The 20210-nt window shown below is 36.0% G+C and overlaps 1 protein-coding gene across 4 annotated transcripts; it reads right to left on the bottom strand.

Annotated features, from left to right (window-relative positions):
- Positions 1-2215: 2215 nt before the first annotated feature.
- Positions 2216-19990, bottom strand: LOC104901802 (formin-like protein 17). 4 transcript variants are annotated; one of them, XM_010689416.3, is made up of 17 exons: positions 19534-19986; positions 17282-17982; positions 16237-16458; positions 14645-16128; positions 14410-14539; positions 12287-12358; positions 8682-8780; positions 8429-8470; positions 7149-7229; positions 7012-7062; positions 6733-6814; positions 6224-6318; positions 4911-4982; positions 4713-4829; positions 3631-3666; positions 3444-3510; positions 2216-2933 (listed from the first exon to the last, which is right to left on the bottom strand). In XM_010689416.3, the coding sequence occupies exons 1-17, from the start codon at positions 19604-19606 to the stop codon at positions 2770-2772; spliced, it is 3588 nt and encodes a 1195-aa protein (XP_010687718.2). In that variant the 5' UTR covers positions 19607-19986; the 3' UTR covers positions 2216-2769. The 4 variants fall into 4 exon arrangements, 3 of the variants coding, with proteins under 3 accessions (XP_010687718.2, XP_010687717.2, XP_048491072.1); XM_010689415.3 differs by having other exon boundaries at positions 3598-3666; positions 19534-19985; XM_048635115.2 differs by lacking the exons at positions 17282-17982; positions 19534-19986 and having other exon boundaries at positions 3598-3666; positions 14645-16115; positions 16237-16367.
- Between the last annotated feature and the right edge of the window lie 220 nt (positions 19991-20210).

The raw sequence follows: 20210 nt of genomic DNA, 5'->3' as shown, positions 1-20210 counted from the left end.
TTCTAATAATAGAAACAAAAGAAATGAGTAAACTGATAAGGGACATCCCAAAATGGAATACGGATAAACTAATAAAGATCGGAGGAAGTATCCTTCGTTTCATAATGAGTGAAATACTTACTATTTTAGAATGTTTCAAAATAAGTGAAACATACTTTAAATGGAAAAAAGAAAGTGACTAAATGACAAGAGTACTCATCACAAACTTGTGTGGTTTGCTTTTCTCTCTCCTTTTGATAATATAAAGGATATTATGATGTTTATGACTTTTTGACTTTTGAAAGTGATGTTTATTAAATCTTGTGTCCAATTCCTATATTTCACTTATTATGGAACGGAGAAAGTATTATACTACTTTTATGATACACTCAGGTCTACAATGAGCATAATAATATACTCAAGGTTAATTTTTTTTATTGCTCATTACTCCTTCGAAATCCTCCTAATGAGCAAAAATATATTTAGAAAGGAGAGTTCCAAATGAGTATATGCATAAAAGATGGTCTTTGGTGTACCATGTACATAGTATAACTAGTTATAATAAATATACTTGGGTAGTGTAAAAGGTTATTATGCCTTGTTTGATTAAACATATAAAATAACATTGCAAGAGGTCGCTTTTGGGCAGAATTAACTTAATTTACGAACGTAGTATATGAAAAAGCATTATCACATAAGATCTTACTAGTCCTGCATCAATGAGTATATATCAAATTATTAATAATATTAACAATGTGTAGTTATTAGGACTCGAACACATAACCTTTATTATGAAATGTGATAGTTTAACCAATAATCTATTACAATTTTAATGCCTAATGTTTCAAGTAAAACATAATAAATTCTTATAATTATATGTAAGTATAAATCATGTAGACAAGCCATTTGATTTCAATCTTTTTATTAAGTATTATAATAACATTCTCTTACCCAAATTACATTGAAATTGTTATTATTATCCCCATTTCCTTAGATGGTTTTTTTAACAACTTAACATGCCATAAAGTAGATTATCCAATTTCGGACTAGACAATATATTACGAAAAACTAATGGAATCAACTATGAATTCATATATAATAATATATTTAATGATTATAATGGATCCAAAACATCGTCCGAATTAAAATACTAATTATTATATTATTACTAGTTGTGCATCGATGAATAATATGTAATTGAAGAAATAATTGTCAAGTTTACATTAACAAGAGCGAAAACAATCAAGGAAAAAGAGGACCATGGAAGTGTTTGCACCATTTTGGGTGTAAAAGAGGTGGACAAAAAGGTACAGATTTCTGACAAATGGTTGCTATCATTGAATTTTGATTCCCTTTATGCTTTAGTTGCTCTTGTCCTTTCCTTCACGTTAGGGCGTAATTTAATCTTAAATTTGTCGTAGTTAGTACTAAGGAAAGGAGCCAGTGAAAGCAGAAGGTTCTCACTCTTTCAACTTTCATATTTTTTTAATTCATATTGTTTGATTTGTGTATTTGTTAATGTAGAACTTTGACCATTATTATATTTAATTATATATAAATAAAAATTATAAAAAATTGATATTTGAAGAATATTTATGGAGACGAATCTAACAATATCCAACATAATTATATATTTTCACCTCAAAAAAAATAATATGATTATCTATTTTCTTATCTATTAAATCACAAATAATGGTCAAAGTGAAGTATGATTAACGCTAAAGTACATTATGCTACATATTAATAGGTGTACACGTCCATACGATGTGGAAGGGACAAACGATGAACATTAAGCACTAGGTTCTGAACATAAAGACCAAAACCAATAAACATATATGTTCATCTGGTTGTTCTTGGCCATCTATATGTGTTCATTTGACATATTATTTACGTATATTTAAATTGTTAGTCATACACATGTGCACATCTTTTTCACCATACAGACGTGTGCACCATCTACGGATTGCACTCACATAATCACAAACTTTTGCCAAATGAGACTAGCAAACATGTAAAAGGACAATTTGGTAAATCTATTCAACACATACTCCACACCAATTTCTCTATTTTGTTCATGAACTTTTTCTCAAATCTCTACCCAAACATCACAATTGTATTATAATTTACAAGGTATGTTCATGGATTGTGGTCATTCGATTACCCTTGCCTTCTTTGACCTTCTCTCTTGCATTTTTTTTGGGTTGTTGGGTAGGCAGGGTGGTGTCACCATGAGCCATATAAGAAAGCATAAAATTTCCCAAATCTTGGGGCATTATACATGTTTACTACAACCAGCAATTCAGTACTTTGAGAGCATCACCAATTGAATGTCCATCTCCAATTTTTAGCTAGGAAGAAGAAAAAATAGACAAAATTGTGAAAGAAACTTTGCTCCTGCATTTCTGTACACAGCTTATACAGTGTTCATACAACCTATATATATTTCATCTACACTGGCATGAAGTACCATTTGCAAACTACAAAGGTAGATCTGTCGATGACTCGATATCCAGGGCATTATATCCCAGTGGAATAGAAGTCTCAAGCCTTCGGAAGCACTTTCTTACGTTAAGGAGTACAAGCCCATCCTCGGATATAATTGAAAGCAAATGAACAGGCGATGGAGATCGCGGCATGACAAATGTAGCTCCCATGAAGTAACACACTCACAGCTGAGACCCCTTTTAACCCTCATATCCATCCAATAAGAAGTGAATAGAATATTCACAACATTTGCTCCAGAAGAATAATATTAATCCTTTCACATGAAGGAGAAATGTTACACTTCAGTCATCTGATTTTTCCCCCTCTTGTTATATCAGATTCCTTTTGAGCTCCTATCCTCTGACTTCCTAAATCTTTTCCAGTTTTCTTTTTCTCGAGCTCAAGTTTTTTGCAGTTCTCTTCATGGGCTCGGTTGAACATTCTCGTGAAATTGAGCAGAGTTGTGACAACTACAGAAGAATAAGAAACCAGGTACATCACTTTACATGCACACAAGAATAAGGCAAACAAAGTCTATGTGGTGTTAAACATGCAGTCTAAAACTTGCACTTCATTGTCATGGAGAAGCATGCAACCCAACACCCCCCCCCCCCCCCCACCACAAAACACACACATACGCACAACAAAAGAGAAAAAGGAAAAGCCTAAATATAAGCACAATGCATACGAGGAAGCATCATTCTTATTCGACTGATCTTCACCTGTATAAAGAGATATGAGAAGCTGCATGTTTATCCAGAATCCTAAGATCGAGATCAATGCAAGTAAATTCTATGTTTTAGCCACTGAAAATATGAATAATATCCTACAGTTGTTATCTTGAAATCTGAATGCACCAGTAAACAAGAAGCAAATAATCAATTTTAGTTAAAAATGCATCTCTAAATTTGTTCGCCTTGTTGCTTCCTGTATTTACCAAATAAGCCCAACCAAATTCACCTTGGTTAGGCACCCATTACCTTGTTCATATGAACAACGAGCAGGATCTTCCCCAAAGTACACTATCAACGCATCAACAATTCTACCCTGCAGAACATTGATGAAGTGACTTAACAATAGAGAGAATGGACAAGACATCAACACAAAAAAGAAAGCTTGAGGCTTCAGACGTACAACACCAGAGTAAAGTAATGCCAATGAGCGCACCTCTGCTTCAGCTAAACGTAGAAACTCCTTCAGAATCTGAAAGATAAAAAGGAATAATTGATTAATGCTATCAACAAACTAGGAAAGGAGTTGCACAAGACATTGGGATCTGTCGGATGGCATTCTTACCCCTTGCCTTTCAAAAGTATCTTGGATATCACTTTTCGTTAATGCTATCAACAGTTCTCTTCAATTATCCGCCTTTCTTACTTTCTGAAATTCATTCTAATCACAGGCCTACTAAACACCAACTCTATTGTAGTCTTAATTGGTTAACTACAAGGTCGGTCACATCTGGAATTTTCCTAGACACTACTAAAGGCGAGATTTACAAAGACTTTGTTGATTTTATATATAACTACTGAGAATCTGAGATGATAGCTATGATACTATCAATGATTGACTTGTGGTTCGTATGCTTTAACAAGCCCTTTGCGTTCAACAATCTGGAGACCCTTCAGTGTCGAACCAATTAACTTTTCTTAATCTACTCATCCAGTGATGTGAAATTAACTCATCAATAAGATACAGCTACCTGTACTTTACTAAAACAAAATTTCTAGCAACACCACAACTAGTAACATGACCATATGCATTAGGATTTAGCCTACATCAGATTTGGGCAAGATCAAAAGTCTTTTCCTAGCAATGACAATATTAGAAAAGTAGTTTATTGTAGACCACTGGAACTACAGGAATCAGCAAAATCCATCATAATAAGCACAGAGGAGGTACTACGAGATATTTGACTAGTGTAGTGTACATCACAGCAGCAGATTACATGCTTAAGTTTTACTGATGGCATTCCAACAATACTACATATTGCTATGCAACAAGAGGAGCTGCAAGCCTGCATCTGATGCTATCAATCAAGAAAAGTATATTTAAATATGCCGTATGCTATAATAAAGCTATATAAGGGGATTGGGAAGTGAAATTTCTACAGAAGATCTTAATGTTAGGTCATGTTCGTTTGAGCCAAATTTGCTCAATTAGACTAAACTGAACTGAAACTGAGAGTAAAAGTATTGAAACTGAAATTTGCTGAAATTGAGTTCAAAAGAACAGGGCCTTATTAGTACCTTCCAAAATTCATCTGAGATGGGCCCATCATTTTCCGACATGGACAATTCTTGCACGACCTTTTCCAGTCCTTTGTTGACTGCTTGCATCTCCTCTGCCAAAAATTTTAATTGGATCTGCTTGGATGTTGAATCCGTCAGAAACAATTCAACCTCAATAAGTTCTATCAATAGAAACCGAAAGATGCAGTACTGTACCTTTGTTGCTGGTTCAATGCTCGCAAGATCCTTTGAGAAGTCTAGGAGCTCTGGAAGCTTATCCGCAATCACCTGAAAATCGTTAGCCAGATGAAGGCCATGGTGTTTAGATGGGCATCAACAGAAAGCCAAAATCAATAGTAGCAACTGACATATCAACGTAAACAAAATATCAGTAAAGCAAGTACACTACAGCACATATTAGTATATTACAGCAGAGAAGTCATTCACGGTAGAATTAAGAAGTGATGCTGTTATGGTTAGCTAGTAAATATGAATTAACATAATCACCAAGGACATCTGAGTCCACATAACCATATAGCATCAACACAATAAAATCTCAGAAATATTTATGCACATATTAATACAAGAGCACATAATATTATGTCTAATCTGCATGTATGTGTTCCTTCACCGGGACTCTGATAATTAGAATGACAATGAAGGGCGTAATATTAACAAAACGAGAAACTTAGAATGTGCATCAATAGAATATATTGTCAATTTTGATGTACAAGATACCATGCAGGTTTGCAAGCAAATTGTACTCAAGTAGAAAAGTTCAGCACATAAAGCAGCAAAGCAGCTTAGTAGATGTATACATGCAAACCTTTAAACTCCAGATACGAGGTGAGCCCAAGAGAACTACCTCCTTTCTCGCTTACAAAACCAGCGAGGATATTCTAATTTTCTGCAGTTTGCAATCTTAATTTACTAACCCTAAGATGTTTATGACATCCATTACTTCCCGATGCATGATTTTGTAGTTTGAATATTGTAGTGGCTTCCGCAGGAGCGCATCTTACTTTCCCGTTATTCACTACACTACCAGTTCCCGAAATCCACTGTTATATCATTTGATCATAAAAAGTGACTAAGTATAGATGTTGTTCAGATGCGAGACACTGCACGATGGCCTCCAAGCTATTTCAGAATCACAAGTCTGGTAAACATTATCTACTTCCTTAAGAGACTGACACCAGCTCTTAATATGAGCTGTCTTATATGGCTATAGATTCAATTATCTGCAACCATAAGAGCCACCCAACTGAAATCATTCATGACTTCATACAAGTCGGCAGATGAATAAAACGCTCAGCTAGAAGAATATTAGTGCTCGGTCAGAGCTTTTACCACATTTACAGGGGAGCATTACCAAATAAGCAGGAATTAGTACTAGTAGAGCAGAACTGCAGAAGGGATCATCTTCACTCTCCATTCTAACATTTATTCCTTGAACTGTGCAAGTTCCATTCCATATATGTATACAATTCTAACATGATAAATCTACAAAGCATATCTTACAAAACTACCTTGCAAAGGTAGTGCATAAGAGTCATCTTGTTATTCCGTGCACGGGTCTCGGTGAGCTTCAGCAAGCTATCAAGGCGAAAGCCAACAGCAGAGCCTAGTGCAAAGAAAAATCAAACCAATACAGAAAGAGTGAGGGAACAGAAAATAATATAATATGAAAGGCGGGGACATGATATATATTCCAGGTCCAAAAACAAGAAAATGTGAAGTGTCTATATAAAAATGAAGCATGATCGCATGAACATTTTGCTAATGATTGAAAATGACAAACTCCTAATCAATATGTGAACAAGAATATGTGAACATTTTGCTAATGATTGAAAAATGAAACACCATAAGTCGCTATAATGGCTATTTAATTACTGAAGGAACATACATGAGCCAATACAATTCACCCTGGAGGATCTACACAGAGAAAGGTTATTTCTTCTGAAGGTCCTGCATAGGTGACTTGAAGCTAATAATTCCTTTTCCTATAACAAAGTGATGCAAATGAGATACAACTTACCCCTAGCTGTTCCCTGGTTCAATGCATTACCCAGTGAAAGAATTGTCTGCATAATTCGTTTGAGTTTCACCGAACTTCTGATCTGAAGATTACAAAAGTTTTGCATGACTCTGATAACTGAAGATGGTGGCCAGATAAGGGTAATATATTGAAATATTACCATTTTATAGACAAAAGTAACAGGTTCTTTCGGTTATGTAATTCTGAATAGGTGCAAGTTGACTTACAAACAACCAAAAGTGCAGGTAGATAAGTAAAAGCAAGACACAGATTACTTGCCTCATGTGCAGCAGAATTCACAATATTGAGGCTCTTCCTAAGATCAGAAACCTAAACCAGAAGCCAAATGTCAAACTTTTGCAGACAATACAATAGTTTCAAGTCAGCAATAAGCAACAAATCATTTAGCCACTGACCTGAGTATGGAACTGCATCTTAAATGAGAAAACTCTCAGCTTAGCTTCAACTCTTGGCACTCGCATCAATTCTAGAAAGAACTGTCATAATAGTGTAAGGCTAGTTGCTAACCATAAAACAAGAGCAAAAACCAGCATATATCCCATCAAGGTGAGTTCTGAAGAGGTCCAGATATATGCAGCATCACTCCTAAATATTCAATAACTAATATGGAAGGAACCAGAGGAAATTTTTTTGTTTGGAGGAAGAACTGAGATAGCATTTTAGCTTTAGGGGCCATTCGAATTATAAGAGCAAAAGAAAAGAGGGAAAAAATAGATAGTAGACAAGGTAATGTTCCAAAATCATAAATGTTCACTTCAAATATGGGTTTTCCAACTTTCGTTTATCCCCCCACTGGATACCACTTAGGACCTCCCGGGCCCCGGCGACTTCTCGAGCTGCGTATCCCAGCTTGTGAGCTTGTGCACAAGCTCAATCTACAGATGGGGAATCATGCTACTGGTGCACTACTTAAAAACAGTACACCAAATGCAACAAGGAGCAAAGAGAAGGAAAAATTGATTGGTAGATAAGCTGAAAGGGAAATGAAGATATGATAAGCAAACAAGCTATAACTTATGAAATGTGGGCATTATACTCCTAAAATAGTGGATCTATATTTGTTGGGCAATGATAGTATTGTAACCTATACATACGTGAGCTTCATTATAAATAAGAGCCAAGCTGAATTCTGGTTTAATTTAGTAAAAAGTCAGAATCTCTATTAAAAGCTTCCAAAATGGAGACTCTCCTTTAAAGAGTTTCTCCATTTTTTCTTAACAAGAAAGCATAGACACAAGTAAGGTTAAGAGAGAGAGACTGCAGCTGAGAGATTATCCCAAGAATGAGCTGATGGCCCGATCTTGAAGCAAGGCTCATAATACTGTATTTTAAGGTTATACACAAGCTTTATAAAAAGTGAGTTAATCATGCAGTATTACTCAAAACTGACCAAGTAACACTGCGCTGCTCTTTTCATTCTGGAATCATAGTGATTAAATGACAGATAACATGGTATGCAAGGAGTTACTAGTGTGGTGATATGGAATGGAGAAAGTATAACTTTGGGATGTGTAGGCATTGCCTAGAATCTTAATCAAACAACACAAAAAGATGACAATAACGACAAAAATAAGACCAAGCATTAGAAGCAGTGAGCAACCCATACATATCACAAGCTTAAGAGCAACTGAGTCTCAACAACAAAAAGAAAGGAGGATGGAAACAGCTTGTGTACCTGTTCACACTTGCCAAGCTTATCAATCTCTCCTTTGTATCCCTTAATACAAAAAAAAGGCAGCAAGCAGACAGAAAAAAATAAGATATCTTAATATGAATCAAAGGAGCACTTTGTAAAATAGCAGTCGAACAAAAACTTCACTGAGTTAAAAGAACAATTCCTAATTTCCTTCTACAAACCTACTACAAATCCACTGAGCTAAATCTATTACACTCGATTCAGATTTTGTTTCCGAGAGATAATGACAAACCTTAAGTAACTCCATCTCTTCTTTGGTTGGGCAAAACTTTATGAGGTTCTCGACTTGGTCAATATCCAAAGAAGAATCGCGTAGAGAAAGGACTGAACCCTGCAAGGTCAACTAATGAGCATGATAGAAAGGGACATATAATATGTCAGTTCCAAACATATTTTATATGAATAGCTCACGAAGTATACTGTACACACAAATACACTACCCTATATTAGAACCTATGCCTCAAGATTAAACAAAATGCAAGTAAATTCAACAACATTATCAGGCAGAACGAACCAAATAAGAAATGCACTAAAGATTGTTCCTGGTTAAAAAAAATGTAGAAAATATGTGCAACATGAACAATCTCTAGTCATGGGCATAAAACACCAACCAATAATTATAAGATTTCAAGTTGATAAATTGTTTCATAGCAGATAGCGGTTAAAAAAGAATTCAAGTCACAAGTTGAATCAATATTCGTAGGATAATTTACGAGCCACATAATCAGTCATGGTTATAGAACCAGCCAAAAGAAAAGCCAAAACGTAACTATTTTTTCAGCTTGCAAACCAATTTTTCCAGAATTATAAAGGACCGTTACACTTCAACTATATAGTGAGTATGAAGCCGACATGGCAAACAGAAGGTCAATAAGAGCTGAAAGTCTACTCAAATGACCAATATGACTGATAGAATATGAAGTCACATTAACAAATACCATTTGTGCACCCAATATTTACATCTTTGGAATCAAAGTGCTTAACAGTGCTTTTTATATATACAAGATTCTATAGGTTAAATAATAAACCAGACTGATTTTGTAGATGTAATCAGGATCCAGTTTTCACAAGCCATCTCAAAATATTTTAGAAATGAAATGTACTTCTATCACGGGAACTATATAATGTATACATATTGATACAAAGATGAGATCACAGAAGCTGAGGCTTGAAACAGGAATCTTAAAAGTACAGCCTTCTCTTGATGCACAATAGCAAGCTAAAGTACACCACAGCTTAAAGGTTTAGAAAAATTATACATCTCCTACAAAGAGAGATGATACCATAAAATTTCAGAACCCCCCAGCAGATTTGTAAGTTACTTCCACCAATTCCTCACTAATGTTATCCTTCCACCAGGACCATTTCTGTCTTTCTGTTCAATACTTCAACTTTTGCTAGCAAAAAATTTGGTGGATTTAGTTTAATTATGCTGATTAAAACCACTGCTGGTCTTAATTTCTCTTATTTGAAATTTACGATTAAAACTACTGATAGTCTTAGTTTCTCTTATTTGAAATTTACATGATCCATCTTCCTAAGAAAGGGATGTCAAAGCACATGTTAAGACTCGTTAAATTCTTGTTGTATAAATATAAGCTCCACGTGCTAACTACTGTAGCTGTGAAACAGAAGGTTTAACTTTTCTTATTCCATATTATCTGTCACTAAAACACCCATGCACTGTAAGTTGTCAGTTTGATTTACAATTCAATGCTTTATTGTCAATTTTAACACCCACACAACAATTAACTCCTTCCGCGCAGTTGGTATCCGGAATTAAATGGTGACAACAGGAAATGAAAACGTAATTCGTAAAGGAAGCCCTATGCTTCCAAACAATTGATTTTCTTCCTAAATTTTCGTTACCAGTCAATATCACCTATAAAAAGGAAATAGATGATTAAGTGCTAAGCGAAATATACGAAGATAAAGAAGTATCAGGGGATGGACAAACCATGGACATCGACATGAAAATTTCTTTACCAAATCACCTATAAAATCCTTACCATTACCACAATTGATTACCACCTAGCAAACAAGCCGTCATTGTATGCACATATCCATAAACCGTACTTATTTCCGGATGGAGTAAGACCGAGGGTTTATTACGTGAATATTGCCTATATGCAATATAAGAGAATATATTTAGAGTTCAGCTTTTATAATTTGGGGAAATGTGAAAGAAATGATCGAAATGTTGGTGATAGGATACAATCCAAACATGCACCCAATGTACAAACTATCGAGCTGTGGGTGCAGAAGTCTACAGGCCATCAACAGAGGAATATTCCACCAAAATGCCTAGATAATATTCTATCACAATTTTTTGTTAGAAAAGGAAACAAGTTTTCTCTTATATTACCTTTTTCTTTCCCTAAAATTTTAAAATAATAATCCCTCCCTCCCATAATATAGTGCTTCATTTCCATGTTGGGTGTCCCAAAATATAGTGCTTGGTTTTATATTTAATTCCATATTTTTTCGTGATTTGCCTAGAAAAACCGTGTCATCATCATTTATTTAGCTTCTTGAAATTAGTTTTTTGCTTTGTTTATACAAACCAAAGGTTACATTTAATGCTCTTTCATCAATTATCTCCATTCTCTCTCCTAAAATCACCTTTTTTCATACAATATTTATTTAAATAAATAAAAAGTAAAGTCTTTAATTTCCTCTTTTAGATTCTATTTACCACAATTCCCGTGAAAAGATGGAATCAAGCACTATATTATGGGACGGAGGGAGTATGTTTTATGTTTTACAATATAATGATTCACCGCAGGTCCAAGTAGAATTGACCCGAATAGCCCTTTAGCTGGTAATCAGGTATCATCGGGCGCAATTCCCGAAATTGTGTTAGAGTCCACAGGTTGCAATAAATTGGATCATAAGAGTTTGTAAAGAAGTACCCCTTAATATAACACTATAATAAGATAGCACCTTAATAAACTTTAATGATGATAAGGTATCATTAAAAGACACTTTAAATGCAAATTCTGGCCAAACACTCCTCACTCCTTCCCGGCCACTAGCCGCCTCTCCCCAACTCGTTCACACTTAATCTCATCAGTGCTTCCTATGAACTTCTTGTCTTCTTCCTTCTCTTGTTCTGTTCTCATCATCACCTTAATCAAACCAGAAAGTTGGTCCAGAAAAATATTCTCCCTCCTTTGATACTAGAATAATTTAAATTTCTTTACCATGTTTAGATGACACAGATATTATTGGAAGAATAATTCGCTTTGGCATGAGACATGAAACCATCACAATAATGAATAATCAAGCTCAACGTTTTCCCAACATAAAAACATACATTCAGTAGATACGGAAAAAGAAAAGAAAAAAAAAAACCAAAAAGTTTGAATAAGAGAAGAAAAATCAAACTGACTCCTACATGTGCTAGGACATGGAACTGTTTGCATACATGGATTTTCCCACATTTGCTTGTTCCTTTTTTAGATTATTAAGAAAAGATTATCATATAGCTAATCGTTATCAAGTAGAAAGTAAGTTTGTTACACTCCATGCACAACTAAAATCTACAACACTTCACTCCTGAAAACAAAACAAAAAAGTTCCTGAGGGCTTTCAACTCTTTAAACCAATTTGCCTCCCCCAAACCCCCACATCTAACAAAAGAAAAACATTTTACTTATCCATCTTTTCCTTCTCTCTACGCTCAAAAAGGAAATAAACATAAAAAGAATCCCTGCTTCGCACACGCTAAAACTAGTTGACAAAGCAAGACCGTGCAAGTGACATCCTAACCCCATGACATGCATGAAAACAATGAATTCAACAAGCCACATGTGCAATTGAAACAGCTCAGCGTACCATCAGTTCTTGTAATGGAACTTTAACTTTTGAGAGCATAATCTCACAATTGGAAGCTCTCCGATGATCAACCTGCAAGAAACAAACATGTATAAGTACAAGGAATACAAATCAAGGAAAGAAAATCAATTAAGTAAACCTAGCGCCTACTTCCATACAAACAAGAACACTGGAATTTGTTAAGATATGAAGATTGTGAAAATTCCCAAAAGGACAGAAAGAACAGTAACACAACAACCTAACTAAGGTGTTGAAAGTTGCAAAAGTTTTCAGGTGAACATACACTACTGAGTACTGACAATTGACAATCAAAAACAAAATTTAGGTGAAATGATCAAATAACATCTAAAATTAATGAACCAAACAAACAGGAAAAACAGCAGGAGACAGAAAGTACAGAAATAATGTTGCATCAAACTACCAAGATATAGTATATCGAAAAAAAAAACTACTAAGATATACTAATACAACAATGAAATTCAAAAGAATGCTGTACAATAATATATCAGCCATAATTGACATGCACCAAACGCAGCCGTACTGAAGTAAAAAACACAACACAGATGGTCAATTTCAGAAGATTTGACGATAAAACCTCGGATCAGAAGGCAAATCAACGTAAATGAGTGAGTTGCTAGAGTTCAGACTTCAGAGCCAAAGATTAAAGAGGATGGACCTTTTAGGTTACCTTATTTTGACAAATATATGAAAATTATTGACAGTCACCATAAGGCAATAATCGTTCTATTGAAGCAGTGTCAGCTTGTCATGTATTGACTCTCAGATTCACAAAGACGGACAAATTGCCTTTTGTCATGTAGGAAGCTTAGACAGGACAAGATAGAACTTCTTAAGTGTTCCGAATTTGGCCCAACTCTGACGAAACTACGTGTAAAATGCTTACATGACCCATAACTCCTGAGAAATATGTAAACATGAGTTCTCTAATCTCCTTTCTCTAATCCAGATCAACTCCTAAGAGGTGACAAATAAATAAGTCAAGTTTCATATTTCTTGGTGCAAAGCCAAGTTGCATAATTAAATGCACATAAAAGCTTATAATAGACAATCTCTATATTATAGAATGGCCTTATCCAAAAGACCCCCGGAGAACCTTCCAATCTTAAGTGCTTACATAATTCTTTGAAATTGACAAGTTGCTGTCTTGCAGATCCAAAATTTTAAATCTACATGTGGAATATCATGCAAAATCGACAACACACAACACAACCTCCAGGTAACATAATCGTACACATCAGAAAAGTTCTATCTAATGTAAAGGGAAAATGCAACAAAACCCGCTAAAATAAAGATGGACAACAAATTGTGAGCACCCACATTTGTACCGCAAACTGATACTAAGTTTCAATCTTTATCTACCGCCCACACAAGCACTAAAAAGAGGACAACCAATTGTGGTTACCTACATGTGTACCGCAAACAAATACTTCCTCCATTTTGAAATAGATGAAACGCTTCACTTTTTTATGTGAAAGCTTTTTTAGATAAGCGTTTAATTTTTTTCAAAATGCAGGAAGTATTAAATTTCAATCTTTATCCACCACCTTTTAGATTTTGTGTAATATAGCCATTGAGGATATACAGTTGAACACTTGAATTAAAAAAATTAGCTATTCATCATGGGTAACCTAATCTTATCCCCTTGAACTTTTAACTAAGGTGTTTGGTTCAACTTAAGGAAACAAAAAAAAAAGAATTTATGAAAAAGAAAATAAGATAAAACCTTTCATTACCCATTTTGTTTGATTGGCAAATAAATTTTTTTTCTTTGTGTTAGGTTGATGTAATTAATGGAACCCCCTGATAAGTCATATTAACCCTAACCCATTTTCCTCCTCCTCCTCCTACCCAGCTTCAACCTCTTTCACCCTCCCCAGAATTATGCAATCTCTTATGCATAGACATGATCATACAGCTCAAACAAGCATGCTCTTAGACAAACCTCTCATGAGACTCGTCAACTCAATCAAGTTCTACATCACGACGACGGATGCCCGGCTGCCACCTCAACTCTTTGTTAGTAAACACGCCCATTCAAATACTAAAATTGATCAAGCATGAGTACTGTATCAAAGAAATATATGAAAAACATAATATTGTACCAGTTGCACTATATCAGATTTGGGAGCTCCAAGAGAACGCCCCAATTTGCCACCAATGGTTCCTCGATCTAAATTTGGTGCTGAAGCGGAGAAAAGATTCTCTAGTTCTGACATGTCAATCTCTGGAGCACTAAAATGAAACAAAAGACAAAAAAAAACTGTTACCACTGAAATACAAGATATGTAAGACATTACAGTTGAATATAAACAATATTCCTTTCCAAGCACTACATACATTGAAGGTTCTCCAGATTTCTGAGTTTCTGCCCAAATACTTCCTTGCACTGCTCTGTTCAGCTTCAGCCAATGCAATGGCTTTAATTTTGTAGTTTGAGAGCTTTTTGGTTCTAAAGTGCGTGAAGGACTTCGTCCCTTTACATTAAAAGAACTTAGAGATGGTGCAGGAGCTGGAGTCATACCCATCTTTGGAGCTCCTTTATCAGAACTAACAGGGGGAGCAGGTGCACAGGGAACAGATGCAGAAACCTGTGCTTGCTGTGACTGTAATCCAGGACCAGGAGGCGGAGGCGGCGGTGGTGCTGGAAATGAGCTTGAAGAGCTCGATTTCTGGGGTGGAAGTGGGGCTGGAGGAGCTTCAGCTTTTCTATGTTTCTCTTTCAAAAGAGGTAGTGGGGGAGGTGGTGGTGCTGCAGCAGGAGGAGGAGGAGGAGGAGGAGGTGGTGGTGGTGGTGGTGGTGGTGGCCTAGAGGGAGACTGAAGAGTTGGTTCTAGTTTTGAAGGTGTGGAACGCAGCTGTGGAGATGATGAAGTTGATGTTTTAAAATATGGATCCTTCCTTGAAGGAGTCTCTAGAGAAGTTGATGATATTGTTGGTCGACATCTGTCGGTCACACTTGAATCCTCGTGCATAGGATTGATAGATGGCCGTTCAACAAGTTTTGGAGGTGGCAGAGGACCACCTCTTGATATTGAGGCTTCCCCTTCACGAGCAATCAGAGATGACTCAGGAGTTGCTGATGATTTTGATGCATCTTCAAGGCCTGTACACACATCTTTACAAGACAGCTCCACTTCGAACCCCTCTACATGAGGTTGTTGTGGTGATTGCATAGGAAGAGAGGCTAAAGGTTTTTCTCGTACAACAGATGGAGAAGCTTGCTGAGAAGCGGTCGCCTCTGCATGGACTGAAACTCCTGATGCCATTAGACCATCTTCTACATTATCAGGACACTTAGTATCTTTTCTCTGAGGAGCACATGGAGTGACCGAAAGCCTTCTCATACCTGGGTTGAGACAAGCTACTAGTTTTTTTTTAGCAATCACCCCTGGCTGATATTGGTCCAGCAGAACCTGAAATTTGCTGGACTTGACCTTCTGCTCGGCCAGATTGTGATCCACTGATTTCTGACAAAGCAAGTCCTGATTATCCTGGTCTTCTAAATTATATATCATGTTAGAGTTCTGTTTCTCCTTTGACTTCTCATTGCTTGATCTACACAGTGGGGCAGAACTCTCAGCATCTGGAAGTGGAAGTACTGGAACAGTAACAAAGTCAATGTTTTTGCAGGAAATGGATGGTGCCGAAACTTTATGTATCACACTTTGACCAGTATCATCTCTCGAATATAGCCAGTCGACATGACTAAAGAACTCCTGCGCTTTAGCAAATGCTTCCACTGGAACACCCTCCTTTTCCTCGAAGCATGACAAATTTGCAGCAACCTCGGAAGCAGCAGCATCCATATCTGAAAACAGAATCTAATAAAAGATAAAAGGAAGGAGAAGTCTTCTCATTAGGCAAATGAAAAATGAATCAGCTGATGCCAAGCAACCAACTAAACAGATAGTTGTTGCTAAAATACAAACCTCTGCTCTAAATTCCTTTGGAAAGTTATCCTTAGTGTCCCACAGTGTATCAATTTCATCTCGATTAAGAATTAAAATATTGGACCTTATAAAAGCTGTGTTGAACATGATACGGAACATCATGTCTTCATGCTTCATATCCTCATGCAGGCTTGTACACTCGAGCACAACATCCCCTTGGATATTGCAATTGATATCAATTTTGATAAGCTCTGATTCTGTCTGCACCAATAAATAAATGAACCAAATAGCTATGATAATCACATGCCATTTCTGTTGCAATTACGATGGATATGAACCACACCCATGCCATTTTCATTGTAAGGTAGATAAGATATCAATCACATACATACATATCCCAAAACAAAGGACATCTCAGAACACACACACACACACACACACACACACAAAGTGAGCTGTGGAGAGAGGTGAAAGATAATGCAAAATGAGTGATGTTGATCCCAACAAGAGAATGCTAACTAAGCTAAGAAACCAAAAGGACGAAGCCAATATCAAGTGCACTGCTGTCTTGTCATAAAATTAAAATCAAAAAAACAATTGTACGAGATGCGAGTATGAGATTAAGTGCATCGTAACAACGAAAAAAATGTAAACCAGGTGTCATTGAAATTTTACTAGGACACAACATAAGGCAAGGACAAAAAATTAAGAGACAAAATTCTAGTTCTCAGAGTAGCTTTTATATCAGAAGCTCTGTGACTACACAAGGAACAAGGGGAGTCAATGCAGCAGTTAAATAAGCATATACTAGGCTTTATATAGTCTCAAGAAGCATTCCAACTTTTACAGAATAAAAGAGACAGCATAATGAAAGAGGCGCGAGAGAGAGAGAGAGAGTAGAGACAACGCATAGAAGATGATGCCAATGATGAAATGAGTGCGATCCACAAAAACAAAAATGACAACTGTGTAACTGACCATGCAAAAAAAAAAACAATGTATACTAATTAAAGACAACACAAAATTCAAAACCCAACTGGAAGGCCAATAATGCCAGCACATACGGAATTGTGTCAGAAATCACCTGCTTATATAAACGGGCCGCATTACTCTTTTCTTGACTGAAGAACAATAATTTTGGAGTTCGATCCTCATCATTAAGTGGATCTTGTCCATAAATCCGAAAAATAGGACGACAACCCCCCTCTTTACTAAAAACAGGAACGAGTCTGAAGATTATACAATACAAACTCAACGTCCTATTCAAAGGAGGCCACTGTGAAGCAACATTTCTTCTTGATACATATTGAAGGTAACGAAGTTGCGATGGGATGGGATTTAAAGGTGACAACATTGGCAAAAGCTCGCGAGGCGCTTGCTTGTAAACCATATCCAAGGTCCTCTGCTCCCCTGTGTATTGTTTCCTATAAATCAAAAGTGCAGCAAGCATAAAAGCCAGGACTGGCCAACCACCCCTTTCACAATGCAACAGCAGAACATTGTGCTCTCCCAGTGCAAGCCAACTTTCAGTCGAGCGCAGAAAATGGTGGATCAACTCCATTGAAAGGATAGGACAACCCTCATAATGCCATGGATAATCCATTATGGTCATATCATACTCCGACATAATCTTCGAAATCTGGGTCTTCACCTCTGCCTTCCTAAAATTGGAGACCAACAACGCAACATCTTGAAATTGCTCTTGTAGCTGACTGACTATGCCTGCTAAGTAACCTTTGTAGTTCTTCTCTTCCCAGCAATCAGTAGTAAAACAACAGTCAAAAACTACACAAAAAGAAAAAGGCATTAGGAGATAAATCAAACAACTATGGAAACTGTTGGCCTATTCAGATGATCATGGGAACAGGTCCCAAAATTAGATTAGTGATTCACACATATTAAATGCAAAATAACTAACTCAATTGTCCCTCTTTTCCTTCTTTTCTTTTTGTTCTCTTTATTCAGGAATTGGATAAACCAAAATCAAGCTTAAATCCCCAAAATCATCCCCTAGGTTCAAAATTCATAAATCTTGAAACTAAAAAAAATAGCCAATAAGGTGTAATTCTCTTTAGGAAATGTATCATGATACGAGATCTAGTTTGATAAATAGCAATACGCTTACATCAAACTCCCTTCATCTCATTTTTCCCATTTTGGAATGTCTTAAAATACTTTATACATTTCCTTCTCGGGTTGGGACCATATTTCTAACTCACCTCTACTTTTTCTTCTCCGAAATATAATATTACTCACAACTTCGGTCACATCCAATTTTTGACCTCATTACCTCCCAAATGGCGCACCTTATACTCCCTTCTTAATCTATGTATCAAAAGCAAATGGGTTAAGTATTTTGAGACACAGGGAGTATTGATGTAGACACGGACCATGTGGTCAGACATCAATTCACATTTGATGCTCAAAATAACATATGAGCTATGGCTTCAGCTCATCGGGATAGGGATAAGCAAAAGAGATATCTCGTCATTTTATGAAGTTTTGACTATTCATAAGTTTAACAATGGACACAGTGAATATACATACAACTCAGTGTCTCAGTCACAGCTCAAAGGGATTGATGGCGGAGAGTTGATAAAAAAAAAGGTAACTAAAATTTATTTGAGATCTATGGAGATCGTCAATACACCTATAGAAATAGTGAGCATGAGCAAGTTGGTTATATGTTTACACTTTACATAATAGCAATATGCTTTGGTTCTCTTCATTTTCAGGTTCCTATCTAATGACCTCGGACATAATCTAGACATGGAGTATAAGAAATCTCCAAATTGACAAACTACTACTTCTAAAATTCCCATAATCCCATCTTGTACCCTTTCAACTCCCTCCAACCTAGTCATGTTTGGCCCCTAAGTACAACTTCTAAAATTCTCATAATCCAACTCTACACTTTTCTTACCGGTGTATCTCGTCACCTATATCGCACATACCCAAACTAACATCAGCTATACTAAACCATTTTCTGCAGACCAAACCCACTAATTTATACAAAACATCAGCAACTTTCCGGTGAGAGCACCCAAAAACAAGTACTTATGAAATTCATCACTAAATCTTGAAATGAAAATACTAAAAATGATACAATTAACAACAAGATATGCATGTGGACGATATAAATCATTCAAAGCAGCTGTAGTTTTAACTTTGGATTATAAATTATGAGGGACTAAATAAAATAGGGATTTCTTTTGTAAAATAGCAGGTACCCAATAATACACAATAGAACATATTGCAAATTTAACAGACAATAAAGACAAATATGTAAAATAAATTAGAGAGAGACAAAAAGAAAAAGAATGGAGAATAAAGTACCATAGATTCTCTCAGATATCTCCAAAAGTCCATCAGGTGGTTTGCGAAAGAACAATTTGCGAAGCAGTGCCATTTCATGTACTTAATTACACACTTTTCTGCAATTGTTTCAAACAACAAAACACAATACAAAATAGAAAATACATGCAGATGTAATAACGAAAATTAACCTAAGTTGAAATTTAGATCATCATGATCATTATAAAAATGATAGCAGTATAGTATTATTATTACGTTGGGTGACAATTTGACAAAGTAAAAGTAGTAGGAGTAGAATGGATTGTAAGAAATAGGATCTCTGTACTTGAAAATGGAGGTGGGTGTTTTATTTGTTGTTTTTGATCAAATCTGTGTTTCGTTTCTTCTCTGTTCAAACAAATCTAAGTTGGGTTCTCGAGAAGCTGCATGTCAAACAGTCACTACTCGGGAGAGTCAGAGCCGCATAGCATGTTACGTGTGCGTCTCCAATGCGCGACAGTTGACACCAAGCGTCCAAGCTCATTTAAATATTATGTTACTAGAGCTGGTTAGGATCATTATTCGACACGGTCATTATAGGAGAATTTTTTCCTTGAATAATGTCAAAAAGGGGATTAATTCCCAAAATATGCCCCAAAAAAATTTATTTCCCTGCGTACCGTCCACGTAGGACGGCACGCGAGAAATTTTTTTTAAAA

The sequence above is a fragment of the Beta vulgaris genome, chromosome 8 (assembly GCF_026745355.1).
Source record: "Beta vulgaris subsp. vulgaris cultivar EL10 chromosome 8, EL10.2, whole genome shotgun sequence".
Classification (NCBI taxonomy): domain Eukaryota; kingdom Viridiplantae; phylum Streptophyta; class Magnoliopsida; order Caryophyllales; family Amaranthaceae; genus Beta; species Beta vulgaris.
The sequence above is the reverse complement of the archived record's forward strand: the minus strand, read 5'-3'. Positions and strand labels throughout refer to the sequence as shown.

Excerpts from the sequence above, each read along its gene's own strand:
- LOC104901802 (XM_010689415.3), bottom strand. The coding sequence starts at position 19,606 with ATGGCACTGCTTCGCAAATTGTTCTTTCGCAAACCACCTGATGGACTT. Across the intron at positions 17,983-19,533 it reads GATATCTGAGAGAATCTATG|TTTTTGACTGTTGTTTTACT; the intron begins GTACTTTATTCT and ends CTTTTTGTGTAG. Across the intron at positions 3,667-4,712 it reads TCTCAGATGAATTTTGGAAG|ATTCTGAAGGAGTTTCTACG; the intron begins GTACTAATAAGG and ends TTTATCTTTCAG.